The 15,015-nt window shown below is 34.7% G+C and overlaps 1 protein-coding gene across 6 annotated transcripts in view; it reads left to right on the top strand.

Moving 5' to 3' along the window:
* Window positions 1–15,015, top strand: part of RPS6KA5 (ribosomal protein S6 kinase A5) — an 80,728-nt gene that overhangs the window by 15,222 nt on the left and 50,491 nt on the right. For 4 of the 6 annotated variants that reach the window (XM_030484698.2, XM_030484699.2, XM_030484703.2 and 1 more), the window contains 3 exons: window positions 6,936–7,154; window positions 11,954–12,069; window positions 12,599–12,706. In XM_030484698.2, coding sequence (XP_030340558.1) covers window positions 6,936–7,154; window positions 11,954–12,069; window positions 12,599–12,706 — 443 coding nt within the window. Of the gene's footprint in view, window positions 1–6,935; window positions 7,155–11,953; window positions 12,070–12,598; window positions 12,707–15,015 lie in introns of those variants that run through there. The other 2 variants (XM_030484701.1, XM_030484702.1) reach the window with 2 other exon arrangements.

Raw genomic sequence — 15,015 nt, forward strand, 5'->3', positions numbered from 1 at the left:
TTTGCATACAAACTTTGCTATGGGATCTTAAGTGTGTTGTGTCATGAGTTGTGGGGTCCTGTTTAGGCCTGCAACATCTTGCACTCATGCTTGAATTGAGGTTGGAGGAGTGAGTATGACTACTCTGACTTCTCAGTTCTGTGTACCAGAATGTATGTTTACTTGAGAGAATGAGAAGCAGCATGAAGAAAACTGCAATCACATTAAAGTAAATCATAAATATTTGGAATAGCAAGCTCTTACTGCAGACTTGTCTTAAACGATACTGTACAAGAGTAAGGCCACATTTAGAACTCGTACTCTGTACAAAACTACTTGTCTGCATTTCAGTTGTCCTTAGGCTTACTCTCTCAAAAAATGAGGAAAAGGTTTAGAAGATTTTGCATGTGTTCTGTATTGATAAGTAAGAGTCTGAATTATCTTCTAGTTTTTATTTGGTTAGAATAAGAAAGGAGGATATTTGGTGTTAAAAGAATATCATAGTGTACACATTCCTCTTTTGACCTTAGTCTCACAGGAAAAGACAAGGAAGCAAAAATCTGAGTTAGTAGCCTTTTAATCTGATTTGGATCCTTTTATGTTGCGTAAAGAGCTAATAATGTAATAAACTTCCCCATTGAAGCAATCAGTAACACTTTACATCGGTAAAACAAAATACATGACAGTATGCCACTGTTACTAAAGCTATCAATAATATACTTGTTGCTCTTGGACCGTTATTGCTTACTTGACATCTCTGACTTGCACATGTTCTACTCAGTATATGCTTTCTGAAATTCTAGTCTCTTCTTGTTTTCATTTAAGTCACTTTCTCCTGCTGTTACTGTATAGCATTGCCGATTTGGAATTTTCAGATTTCCTGTCCAGTGTTTCCCTCCGACCTAGTTAAAACTTTTTTTTTTTTTTTTCCCCTGTGACATGGAAAACTAGTGTCTATTCTGTAGAGTAAGGATACTTACAGCAAGGTAATCTAGTTGCTTCCCAAAGTCACGAAGGGAAAAACAAGAGAAGGTGGTTTTGGTTTATGCATGCCTACTTGGCTTATTAGCTTTATTCTTTGTAAATGTGTTTTTAAAATAAAAGTTGTGAATGCAGAGTGCATTCTGGGTCATGCATTTTTCTACGTATGGATTATTCTTCTTTTTTTCCTACTCAGCTGTTGCTTTGTCTGATTTTAATAAATGCTGCTTTTGTTCAGTCTTCTGACTGTGCTTAAGAAGAGACAATACAAGTGGTTCTGGAGCATGTGCCCTAATAAGCTGGTCTACTGCTTTAACTCCAGTCCACTGATGAAGACAAAAAATAATTACAAACAAGAACAATGTCTTTTACATGACCTTTTGGAATTCAGTGCTTAAGTATGAAGGATATTCTCTTTATATGTGGAAGATACTTAGGATCTGAAGGATATATTTGTAAGAAGAGAAGAAAATTGGTAGGATGAATGTCAGATTTAAATAATCGGCTCAAAATCTTGTTATACAAGAAAGTATAATGAAGTTCCATCGCAGAGGTCAGAAAGTATTCTGATAAAGTTAAGATTGTGAAATTAAGTTAGTTCTTTCAAAGCATCTTGAAGAAAATGGAAAATATTTCATCATAAAAGGAAGAGAAAGAAGTGAGGTTACTGTGCTCAGGAGAGTGAGCCAACATTAGGGAGTGTCTAAAAATAATTATTTGATCTTTAAGGTTTTTGCTTGGCTTTTTTTGTTTTTAGCTGCTAGAGCTATCTGCCTTTCTGACTTTGCCACATCCCAAATTTCAGTTTCTATGGACAAATATATGCACAATGAGAGTTCTGCATCTAAATTATTTGGGAAGATTAAATCTAAAGACTCCTCTAAAAAAAGTGAAAATAGGTCATTAGACATATATATTGATAGACTTCAGAGAAATGTATGCAAATCTTTAAATATTTCATATCTCTGAGCCGTTTCTTTGTTGTCTCATGATTACTCTTTTTTACTATCAGTGTAAGTAACATAAGAAAGAGGTGTAGCTTATGTTAACACTTGAAAACATTGCTTTAAAACTGTCTGTATACAAATGTCAAGTTTTGATGTATTTAGAAGTCTGCATAAACCATGGTGTGTGCTATGAACAATAAGAATTGCTTGATTTTTTTCTTTGTAAGAATTAGCTGTCATGATGCAGTGGCTTAATGTGCTTGAATTTACACAGAAAGAATAAAGAAGCAAAGAATACTTTATATTTTTAATTCATTGTCTTTCAGCAAGTGTGTACTTTAGAATATTATTATAATGACTTGCTGAATTGTTACTTATGATGGTGTGTACTACAATGTGTGTTCATGAAAAAGGCAGAAGTGAAAGTTTTAACCTACAATTATATTTTTCTGCCTCACAAATAAAGTGGAAATTTGGTAAAAACAGCTGGTATGAAATCTCTTATTCATTGTACAGGCCTGATATGTGTATCAGTCTGCAACTAATAATTGTTTTTTCTCAAAATTTAAAATTTTTATTATTAATATTTATTTTGTATTATTAATATTATTAATAATCTGCAAGGTCAGTCTAACATAGTTTGGGTATGTATATAATATATATATAATATATGAGACTATATAAGACTATATAGACCTTTAGTTCTTCTGTCATTTAAAATATTTTTAATGAATTTTAGGGGTGAATATTTGGGGACTCTGTGTGTATGTTTCTTTATGGGGGATATATTGCTGGCTAAATATTTCTGCCTTGGAAGTGCTTGAGGTGTGCATGAAATTTTATGAGAATGAACATTAAAATGTGGCTTCTTCAGAAAAGCTTTCTTAATTTCTCAAATAAGATTATCAGGTAAGGGTGTTGTTTACAGTCAACCTATGTGCCTTCTCCTTGCTGCCACTCAAATGAATTGCTTTTGCAGTGTTGTCTTTTAAGTAAATTTTTCGTGGTGTTATCGGAGATACATTCGTGGTGTTGAATGTATCATGAGTCATTTGATTAAAATAGTGCTACTTAAGATTTATTCTCATCAAAACTGCTGAGAATCATCATCATTCTGTCAGTCCTTTTCAGATTGCTGAAGAAACAAGTTGTACCATGGTAAAGTTCTATGTTACAAATTCTTTTATGATAACACTAGTATAGTTTCTAGAGACTTCCTTACAGCTATTACACTTACCAGGTAATTTTCTCCTATGCTGTAAGTAAAGCTCTAGTAGGTGCTGTTAATATACTGCTAGTGTTTTGCCATTTAAGATGCATTATTGTGTGTTTTTATTAAGTGTGATTAAAGATACAGGGAGCCTACAAGGATGCTGGCGAGTGACTCTTCATCAGGGACTGCAGCTATAGGACAAGAAGCAATGGGTTTAAACGTAAACAGGGGAGATTCAGGTTAGATGTAAGAAAGAAGTTCTTTGCTGTGAGGGTGGTGAGGCACTGGCACAGGTTGTCCACAGAAGTGGTGAATGCTCCATCCCTGGCAGTGTTCAAGGCCAGGTTGGACAGAGCCTTGGGTGACATGGTCTAGTGGGAGGTGTCCCTTCCCATGTCAAGGGCATTTGGAACTAGGTGATCTTAAGGTCCTTTGCAACCCTAACCATTCTGTGATTCTATGAGACAGGCAGCCAAGTGTTTAAGATCTAGGGGCTTTTGTTGTTTTGATTTAGTTTAATGTAATGATTTTCTGGATCCAACATTCCTCATAAAACTACTGTTTCCTGGGAACCCAAGGAAACTTCTGTTTAATGCTCTAGACTGGGCTTTGCAGAGAGGCACAAGGAAGTTCAGCTGAACATTAGTGAAAACTTGGACTGCTCTCATAAGCAGTTGAGAATGCAAGCTAAGGCCATTCTCCATGCTGTTTTTGTTGCATGGTGGTAGAATGCGGAAGTGTTATGTATATTTTTTTTTGAGCAGTAATGCCTTAAAAAGATGTAAATACTACTTTTGAAAGCAATTTTTATTTAAAACCAGTACTCTCAGTAGTAGGGGTCTGGTTTTCAGATACTAAAAATAATGTAACATCCAATATTGGAAAAATAGGTGAATAGCATTAAAAACATGTATATGCATAAGAGTATTACTGTGGTCACGATACTATGGTCTGTACAACCTTGATTCAGATCACTTGTGTCTGTACATTGTGACAGGATATATAGCCCATGCCTATTTTACTAAAGTAAAAAAATCTTTTTATATCTATGTGGCTTTCCTTTTCTTGATGACCAGCTGGTGAACACTGAATCTGACTGAAGTACACTTGAGATGTCCTAACTACAATTAAAGTTGGGGAATGTGATATAATACTGAACATCTTGAAAAAGATTGTGCTGGGTATCTCCTGTTTGCCTCCCAAAATAGAAAGATATGTTTACACTAACCTGTCCTGACTCTATTTGCCATTCTTGAGAGGTTTGTTGTGAAAAATTTTTTTCACTATTGAGAATAATGAGTTCTGTAAAGAAGGGAAGCAGGATTCTTTAGAGTGTGATAAGTCAGGTAAAGAACTTCTTAAAAAGAGTTGTTTATTATATGAGCAGTATCACTTTTGTATACTGAATGAAGCAGAACTCTGTTGTAGGAAAAAAACGCATGACATTTCATAATTTATAACTCTGTTACCTGCCTGGAAAAGAAGAGGAAGGATCTGGAAGTATACTCAATTACTTACTGGGAGCAGTGTATGCTATAGCATTTTTAAAGACCAACTAAATTTGTGTGTCTCGCGTCAGGACAGTGTACCTTGTCTAGTGTATTTACAGTTTTGAGATGCGTGAGCATTGTCTTTGAGAAAGTAATGTGAAGATCATTATAGGGGTTGAACAAAACACTCCGCTGGTTGGTTTTTGTCTCTCATGATGGCTTAGGGAGATCCTACAAAAGGTGGAGAGGCATACAATGGTGTTTTCCTTAGTGAACTTTTAGCAGTCTGCAGTTTGGGGCCTGCCTGAGCCAGAGATTCTCTTCTGTGTTTAGCAGTTCTTGGTATACTTTCCTCTCCCTCAAGGATTTATGTAATAATTTTGAACTCATCTACGTTTTGACATCTGCAGCATAGTGGAAGAGTTGTTCCACAGCTTAACCAAATATTTATTTGTGTGTTTTGGGCATTTCTTAATCTTGATACCTGATGATTTAGTTTAGGTATTTTATTTCTAGAAATAATGAAAAATTGTTCTTCACTTACCTTCATACCATTTTTGATTTTTAACTGTTTAGCATATTCTTAAGTACTCTAATTTTTCAGGCTAAATAAGAAGTCTTAAGTGTGCTTAGTTCCCTTCATAATTAGAAGAATTCTTTTATCCTTTTCTGTATTTTTTTAAAGTTGTCCTATACTTTTTTTGTGACTGGAGGCGCAGAGCTGGGGAAAGAAGAGACAAGAGACTGAAAAAGTGTGCATCATTCAAGATACGAGCACACAAAGTTTTCATACGAGAGCATAAGGGATTTCTGGTTTTGTGTTGAAGGTTGGAGGACAGTACGTTTGTGTCATTTTCCCCCTTCAATACTTTCCTTGAAGTTCTAATATTCTCTATGCTTTTTGGATTACCACTGGTGTTTTCTCATAAGGTAAAGTCTATCTATATGGTAGTTACCTATTTGGTAACTCTATTTCTTCTTATTTTTTCTCAGTTATAACTCTATGCACAATTAATTATCATACTTCGTATGGATTACTCATTTACCTATTTCGAATTTTATCTGCCATTTTATTTTTCAGCTTCTCAATATTTTGATACTGTGGTACAGTTTTCAGCAGTCAGCTTTAATTTCTGTTGCAGTGGATGATTTACTAAACCAAGAAAATCAGCTTCCTCACTATTCATATATGACTGAATCAGGCAGGATGAATTCTTGTGGTGACCTCTTTTCACCAAAAAAGCTGAATTTTTTATTTTTAACCTTTTGGGTTTTGTTTGGTTTTGGTTCCCCCCGCTAATATAGCTCTTCATTCATAAGAGGACCCTCTTCTTTGCAGCCATGACTATTTAGTGTTTTTTAAGACTGTTTTGTAAGGGAACTTAACTATCTTGGAAATCTGCGTAAGTCAACCATATCATTGTTCCTTCTTCCTGATTCTTCTGAGTGATTATTAATAGAAATAATCATTTAATCTACAAAAGTAGATTATGTAGTATTATGTAGTATCCTGTTTGTGTATCTACTAATTCTAAGCTTTACTGTATCTACAGGTTTCCCTAGGTGAGGTATCAGTCTGCTTGTGTACAATTCCCAGGAGCCCTTTTATAAAGAAACTCCAACCAAACATCCAATCTGAAAAATCCAATCTGTCATTTAGTACTCCAGTATGGAGAATATTTTTAACCAAATACATAAACCGAACATGTAGATAAAATAATTGAAAACTCTGGGAAGACTACCTTTTAGTTCTGATGACTATTCCTTTTACTGCTTGTGTTTAGAAAACTTTCTTTTTTTTAGATAATTCCTCTAGGTTGTGCTCATTTAAGTTCGGTATTGGAGCCTCAGAAAATTCCTATGTACTAAATACATTGGCTGTTCTATGGGTTTTTGGAACTTCAATGCTATAAAGCCAGTAATGAAAGAATGTAAATTGTGCAAATATGAACAGACTATTTTGAGGACAAAAAATTAGCATCTCTCTGACTCCAAACTCTTGTTAAATTCTATGTTTGGGAGTTTTAAATTATTACAAAGAGAGCTTTTTGGATGTTTTTTCAATCCTGAAACACTAATTGTTTTTTTCACACTCTTGCTGTGTCCAGTCACCAAGCTCATTTGGTTGAAGTTTTGCTCGGAAAACGTCAGTCTGAAACAAAAAATGTGTTCTGAAAGATTTTAGCCTGAATGGGTACTGTGAATAATGGTTAACAGTGAGTAATTGAAAATAATAATTATACCAGCCAGACCTGTGGTATGAGTAGGTGACTGTTTGTTTTTGTTTTTGTTTTTGTTTTTTTTTCTCCCTTCTTTTTCTTTAAGCCTATGGAAAAGTGTTCCTAGTAAGGAAAGTAAGTGGCCACGATGCTGGAAAACTATATGCGATGAAAGTACTGAAGAAAGCAACAATAGTTCAAAAAGCCAAAACAACTGAGCACACAAGAACAGAACGACAAGTGTTGGAGCACATTAGGCAATCACCGTTTTTGGTCACGTTACATTATGCCTTCCAGACAGATACAAAGCTTCATCTCATTTTAGGTGAGTAGTTTGCAGGATTTAAGTCTAATGTTAATTGAAAAAAACCCCCAAAACAAGAGAACCCTGCCCTTTTATCTCCTTAATATTTTGTAGGGGTTTTTTTCATGTGGTCTTAAGTACTGTGTGTTTGGAGATTGCATGAGAGACTATAGGAAGTAAAATACTGTTAATCTTCAACAGTGTCTGTGTTTGTGGTTTTCCTGTTTGAACTTCAGTGTGCTACTCTGACTTGGGGTGGGTGGAAGTACTATCAGTGACTTACATGCATCAAAAAAATGTATAGGATCATAAGTACTTAAACCAGAGAAATATTTTCTTGAACTTAACTAGAAGATGAAAGATTTATTTGCACTTTTTAAACCCTTACTGTATGCTGCTGAAGTTTTCTACAGATTTTTAGACAAACTGCTACCATGAATGAAAATGTTCTTAATCTATATGAGTATGGGCATTAAAGTGATCCAGTTCATTTTCTCTGCATGCTGCTTTTGTGTATGTGGCACAGAGGTTATTAATAAGGTTGGATGGCCAAACATGACTTTGTTACTGGGATTAGCTGGTAGGAAAGAAGAAAAAAGCAAGGAATATTCAAGCGGCAGAAACCCTTCAAACATACTGCACATTTCACTCTAAACCCACGTTGTATATTGTCCTTACTGTGATCAGTGTTTTTGAAATGTTGTCATCTGTCTGAGAGGTCAGGGCTATTTATCACTATGCTAACCAGTAGTACACCACTTTACCACTGAAATGCTGCAACCTTAAAGACTGTATCAGGCAGTTCTTTTTTTTTTTCTGAACAGACGTGGGCAATGCCAGTTAAAGATGATTGTGCTTTCTTTTATTTCTGGTCAAATTCCTTACAACACTGGAATCTACAGCTTGTCGTTATGGCTTCCTGCTGTAAAATGCTAATGAAAATACTTGTGGATCAGTTTGTTTTATGCATTGTGATACTTCATTTTGGCAAGTTCTGCTAGTAACTTTTGTAAATCTGCATTTACAAGAGATGCTTGATAATGAACTATTGTATGGCAGGCCTTATTAGAACATTTTTCATTCTGATTCTATCCTTACAATTTTGCTTTCCATTTTAAGGTGAAGAACCATATCGATTTCTGTAGCATTTCAAGGCTGGCAGAAGACTAATCAGGAACTTTCCTAGAGTTTTCAACTAAGATAAACTTTCATATGTGCATGTGTCTCTATTCCCTACCACTATCCTTTTTTAGGGCAGTAATGTTTTGGGGAAAGAGGCTGAGATTAGGGAGTTACCTTCCTTTTGCTTTATTCCCCAGTTATATTGCTTTCAGAGAGTCCTATCTTTCTTGGGAAAATGAAGGATTTTTCCTGATAATGAGGAATGTTTTTCCAGCTCCTGGAGTAAGAGTGTTAAAATCAACTCTTAACCTTACTGCTTCAGGAAGCATTTGCTGCCAAACCTTTCTTTATGAAACCATTTGATCTTTGAGTATTGAGATACTGCATGTTTTGATTTTCGGATGTTAGGAGGCAATCCAAAATCACACATTTCTATGCTGAAAGTAGAGCTTGTTCATAAGGCTTGGTACTACTCTAAAATTAGAAATACTTTTACCTTTCAGATCAGCAGCAAATTTTGTGTTTGGTATGCAAGAGGTATTTGTAAGAAAATTACAAGCAATTTTAAAAGGCCACTTAGAGTATTTTGGAACTGGAAAATGAATAATCAAGTTAATACTTGGATGCAGAATACATTTTTGGAGTGAAAAATTTGAAGAAGTAAATGGTCCTTTAATTGAAGTACAATTTTTGCAATTCCTTTTAGCTTGTAACTTCCGTTTATTGAACCTTTATTAGCAGGCTGATTTAGACATTGAATTAATAAAATTTTCTTAATGTTACATAAACCCACACCACTATCTGACAATTCTTAGGAAGGTGTTCTATGCACATACCTTAGTTTCATTTGCTACAGTGAGATAATACAGGTATCTGAGGAGCTTAAGCTTAAATAGAGTATTCACTAGCTTTGTTTGCAATTCTCAACTCTCATTTTCAATAAGGATTCTTACAAATTCCTCTGACTAGGACATTAAAGCAATCTGTAAGCTATTGTCATTGGCTGGAAAATGCTGCAGACTCAAGAAGTTAGAAATACATTGATAGCTTTGTTGTTAACCTTTAGTAATGAAGATTTTCTTTTTTCTTTTGTATTGAAGTTACAGATTAATAATTTGGGAAAAAAAAAAAGGAAGAAAAATTAAATGAGGCAAAATATGAACATGTGTTATAGATATTATAGTACCATTCTTTAAATCCAGATATTTTTGGTTAGAATGCAGTTTAGATGCCATTGAAATATAAAAAAAAACCCACCAAACCAAACAAATCCTCACACATGAGATGGATGTAGTTACCTAAAAATATATACATAGTTACAGAGAAATTTAGGTGACAAGGATAATTAGAAGGCTAGAAGAACCTCTTACATGAAGGGCAAGTTAAAAGCTTACATTATATTCTCGTAAGAGTCAAAGAGTAGGGAGCCCAATAGTTCTGAAGAACATTACGTAGCAGATAGTGCGGGTCGGGTATATGCCCACCATAACACAATGTTAAGGTGATGTTTAAAGAAAGAAATTCAAAGATGTTGTATAATTAAAGGTGTTTTGGTTTGGTTTTTTTGCTTTCCCACAGGTCTGCCTGAATCCATTCTCAGAGTATCAGTTGGGGCCAGAAAGGTTCTTTTATCCCCCTCTTTTTAGCAAAAAATGGGAATAATCAGAGGGGTATTAAAAATTTCTTTTAATCACTTTTTGTAACAGTGAAAATCTCTCCTACATAACATGGCCTAAAGCTAGTTTTTCTTTGTCCCTGGCCTTCATTCCTTCCCTGACAAAAAAACCCCAATTGTTTGTTGCAAGTTTTTTTGTATCTCATTATATAAATCTGTGTAAATAACTTCTTTGATTTAGTGTTGGAATTTGTGTTTCAGAGGCTTCTGAATTTTTGGGGAAACCAATCTTTTCCTTTGTTTTTGTAGCTGAGCTTGGTGTACGAGCAACATGTCATTTCAGTTTCAAGAGGTTTTAGAATTGGAGCCTCAGTGCAATATTTAATACAATTCTTTGTTCTGTCAGATTCCATAGCTGTATGAATTTAGTCTGGGTCAAGTGCAGACATGCAGTTGCGTTTCTGCCCAATTCCCAGAATACAGGGTTTGGAATTGGTTCAATTTTCCAGTTGACTTTAAGCTATGATTGAAAGAACAAAGTGGTGTATCCATGTGAGTACCAGTTCTCTACAACCAGTTCTCTACAAAGCTTGTCACATGAGGTTAAACTACTAATACTTTAACAAAAAAAAAAAAATCTGACCTGTCAGCTGGAGTTTATGTTGAAGTAATTGATAATTAGGTTTTTCTTTTTTTTCCCTATTGTGTCAGTGGTGCATTTGATTTAGCACCAAGAATTTGAAGGCAGGTTTCATTGGGCTGTGGTTAGCGTTATAACCTGACAGAATTAGGCTTGTTCTGCCACTGCTGTGGCAAGTTTGGCTTGTATCTGTCTCAGTCATTAGAACAGTGTCTGGAAATTCAGTTCTGAATTGTACCAGGAATTTTACCAGAGAATTGTACCAAGTTAGCAGTTCTGATTAGAAATATTTTTTTTAAATCTCTTTTTTTTTTTTTTTTTTTTTTTTTTTTTTTTTTTTTTTTTGTATCTGTGTTTTCTTCATGGTTAGAATGCTGAGTTGGTGGGATTTTTGTGTGTGGTGTGTTTAAGAAGGACGCAGTTGTAAACCATGGGTTACTTATACTTTATTGTATTTAATTTTTCAAACGTGTTCTGATCTAGGTAAATTATCTTCCTCATATTGTTTTGTTCCACTAATAGCCCTTCCCAAACAGAGACTTGGAGAACTGAAAAGAGAAAAGAGATTAGAATGTCTATAATTTCTCCTTCCAAATATTTACTTAGTTATAACAGCATTGGACCTTTTCCGTGGATTTATGTATTATACCAGTGAATCTGTAGAAACCATATTGAAGGAAATGTTGAGTAAGATGCGGAACACATTACTTGCTCTGTATATGTAGACCCTAAATACAATATGTGGGCTGTGGGATTGCAAATTAATGGCTTTAATGTACACTGCTAGCATGAACAGCTGTACATCTAAAATATATTTGTGTTGCAGTAGAACTTTGTTGTAAAAATTACTTTATTTTTCACCCCCCACCCTGACTGTGGTCAAAACCCTTGTGTCATAGCCTGCAGAGAATGAAAGTGTGGTTTCCATGAGGGAATGTGTGTAGAAATAATCTTCTCCAGTAAGTTTTGCCACCAAAGTTCCCCTTACAAAGGGTGAAACTTGTAATTGCCCATTACTTCACCTAACACCTGTTTTCTGAATTGTGTTTACGTCAGTCTGCCTTGTTGCTCTGAAGTATTTCGTAAGAGTGTACAAAGTATTCTGTTTGTAGCTACCATTTGTACTCCCTTTTTTTCCATATTCTGGAATAACTAAAAGTCCAATTTTGAAGAAAATGCTTGTCTTTAGAATTCATGGATAGTTGAGGTTTATTTTATGGTTTTGCTGCCTGTTAAAAAATTGGTTGTGTTCTTCCGTCAGTCCTCTAAGAAGAAAATTGAGTATTGTACAACATGGTGAAATATTACTGAATTACAATGAAGTAAAAGCATCTGATCCGAGAACATGTTATTTAATAGCTTACAAAGTACCTATTAATATTCCAGTAAGAAAATTAAGTTGTCAGGAAGTGAAATTGTAAGGTTCTTTGTTCTACTTTTTAGACTATATAAATGGAGGAGAATTGTTTACTCACCTTTCACAACGAGAGAGATTCTCAGAAAATGAGGTGCAGATTTACATTGGGGAAATTGTTTTGGCACTTGAACATCTCCACAAGGTAAAGTAACTTCGTGCTGGTTTTGTGAGATTACAACTGTATTCTTTTTACATTATATAAAGTTAGTAAGAAGAACTATTTTTATTTTATTTTTTTTTTTTTAGATTGTTTTGAATTCAAAGTAACTTTATGTAGCAATTGAACATTAGTTGTATAATTAGAAAAACTTTCCAATGGACTGTCTATTCATGTGTACCAGATTAAGCTGCATGTTTTTGTCCGCAACATGTAGAGAGTTGCTTTGTGTCACTTTTAGATTCAAAGGGTATAGTACATCCTTTAAGTTTTAAGACATTAATGCACAGTGTAATTTCTAAGAATTTTTAAGTTGCTTGAAGTTATTTTTTTCAAAGGCATTTAAAAATTATGCTTTTTGAGGTGCAACTTTCAGGGTCAAATTACCTTAATAATAGGAGTTTCACTAGCGTGAAATTTTATTTAAATGCATTTTATTTAAATGCATTCAACAGCGTCTCCTTGATGTGGTTACATTGATTTGGAAATACTACTTCTTGTATTCTCTTTGCAGCTGGGAATTATATATCGGGATATAAAACTTGAGAATATTCTCCTTGATTCTGATGGCCACGTGGTGCTGACAGACTTTGGTCTGAGTAAGGAGTTTCTTACTGATGAGGTGAGTGTTTGAATCTCCAGTAAATGTGGACAGAATCCAGCAACATCAGAAAGTCAGATTCTGTCTCATTGAAATCATAAACACAGTTGAGAGGGGAGAAAAAAATGGCCTTTAGACTCTTCATAGAACAAAGTCTAGTAGTCTGTTTTACTGGGTTTTGAGCTTTCAGCTCATTGGTCTTTGGCCTGCCAGTGTCGTCAGACATTTTTATCTGTTCCAGTTTTCCCTGAAATGCCTTCATGCTCCCTCCTGCTGCCCTTTATGTGAAAAAAGAGAGATCCCCAAAAGTCTGAAAAGCCACTTACATTATAATTTTCAGATACCTTTTAAAAAATGCTTGATTGTGCTAATACTTTGCAGTGACTAGGCAAATGGTATGCTATGACTCTTCTTTATGCTAATAATAATTAATGTATTATTATCTTGTCTCTTTCTCATGTCTTTGTGTCACTTTTAATAGGCTTAATTGCAAGCTTTTAGGATAAAAGCTTATATCTTATTAAATACGTGCGTAGTGCTTAACATAGTGATCTCTGACTGTTGATGTTAGTTGTTAATTATTTGTAAGGTACAGTTCTATCTCCAGATACGCTTTTTAGATTCCTGAGAGTCAAAATTGCACAGGATTTTACTTCTGAGAAAATTTTAAAATGGCTATTTTTTGGCTTTCACTTTAGGTATCAGAGGTATTGAAATCTGGGAATGCAGATCTAAAAGTCTTTGTTAGAAGCAGCAGAAGGATTTTCTAAAAATAGATAACTGGTAGTTTCCTCTAGAATATTTGCATTTCAAATGGAGTCTGGTAGGATTTGGGACGTACCATTTTAAGAGCTACAAAATGTTACTTTCTGAAGCAGGGAAATAGTACTGATAATGTCAGTATATTCCTTTTATATTATAGCGTGAAAACAAGAGGAAGTTCAACTGGCATTGCAAGGGATTAGCAGCCAGACCAGCGCAAGTGAGGAAGTACAGGGAGATGCCATTTTCAGCAGGAAAGAAAGATAGTAAAAGGTGTGGCTAGGGAGAGTAGGACCTTCGTATAGTTGTGAGAGAAGCTGTCCTGGGCACAAGAGAAAAAGTAAAGTGCATGGCATGATATTACTGCACTGATGGGAGAGAAAAGGAGCACTCCTCCAGCCTTTGAGGTGAAGTTGAATGAAGCTGAAATCTTCTCTGTGATAAGAATGTTATAATGAATCAGGACCTTCTTATGTCTCTGAGCAGATGAGTTTAGGAAATATAGGTATTCTTCATCTGTGCTCACCTTTGGGATGTCATTTATAAACAGTGCAAGGAAAGGGAAGGACTTGAATAAGCATCAGAGATGCCTCTCTGCTTTTCCTACACTCTGAATTGGATTCCTCCTTCTCCAGACATTAAAGCAAGCAGTCTTGCTGCTTGGTCATTTAATGTTGGTTCCTCTGACTCTAATCCATTCTGTTTTCAGTATATACCTCAGATTTATTTTTTTTTTCTCATATTCTCCTTCACATTTTATATTTGTCTTTCCTCTCAAAAAAGCTCAACATTTCTAATGTTTCTTTTAAGGAAAAAAGTAATCGTAATTTTACTGTTTGCTTTAAAAATCTAAGAGTTTGACCTTGACTACAGTTTTCATGTGTGCTATTGTAATTTAGCTACCGAACCTAGACATGATAAGAATGACCCATTTAAACATAAACTTGACATTCAATATTGTATTCTCTTTAGACAATTCAGCTACTACTAGAACACTTATAATTTGCATTACAAAAGATACTTAACTTACACTTCTGAACCAATGTACTTAGAAGAGGTAAAAATTGCCTGTGTAACTGCATAGCTTTATATTTGTCCTCATGCTTATTGGGTAGCACTTTTAAATAAAATTACACAACTTCGTAAGTCAGATAAGAGTGTAGCATTTGCAGTTTAATCAGATCAGTATGCTTTCCTTTCTCCCCTTTTCTTCACACTTCTTTCCTGCCCCATCCTACTTCTTGCAAGAACTTTGCCATTAAAAGTATGCTTCTGCGAGTGCAGTTTTTTCTAGTAACCCCCCTCTTTGAATTGTACTTTCTGAAATGAAATATATTTGGTTATTAAGAATGAATAAAAAATTTCAGCAATTGTGTGTACTATGTTTAGAATTCTTTACCATGTATTTATGAATTTCAGTTGTTTTTGTAGTTAGGGATACTTGCTTGGAAAGATCATAGTTCAATGTTTTCATTATTCCTGCTTTAATCTGATGGCTGTTAAATATTTCCAGATACCTGAGCAAGTATAGAATCTAACAAGTTGTTTTATGATAAAAGTGTACTATT

This window comes from Strigops habroptila, chromosome 4, assembly GCF_004027225.2.
Source record: "Strigops habroptila isolate Jane chromosome 4, bStrHab1.2.pri, whole genome shotgun sequence".
Taxonomy (NCBI): domain Eukaryota; kingdom Metazoa; phylum Chordata; class Aves; order Psittaciformes; family Psittacidae; genus Strigops; species Strigops habroptila.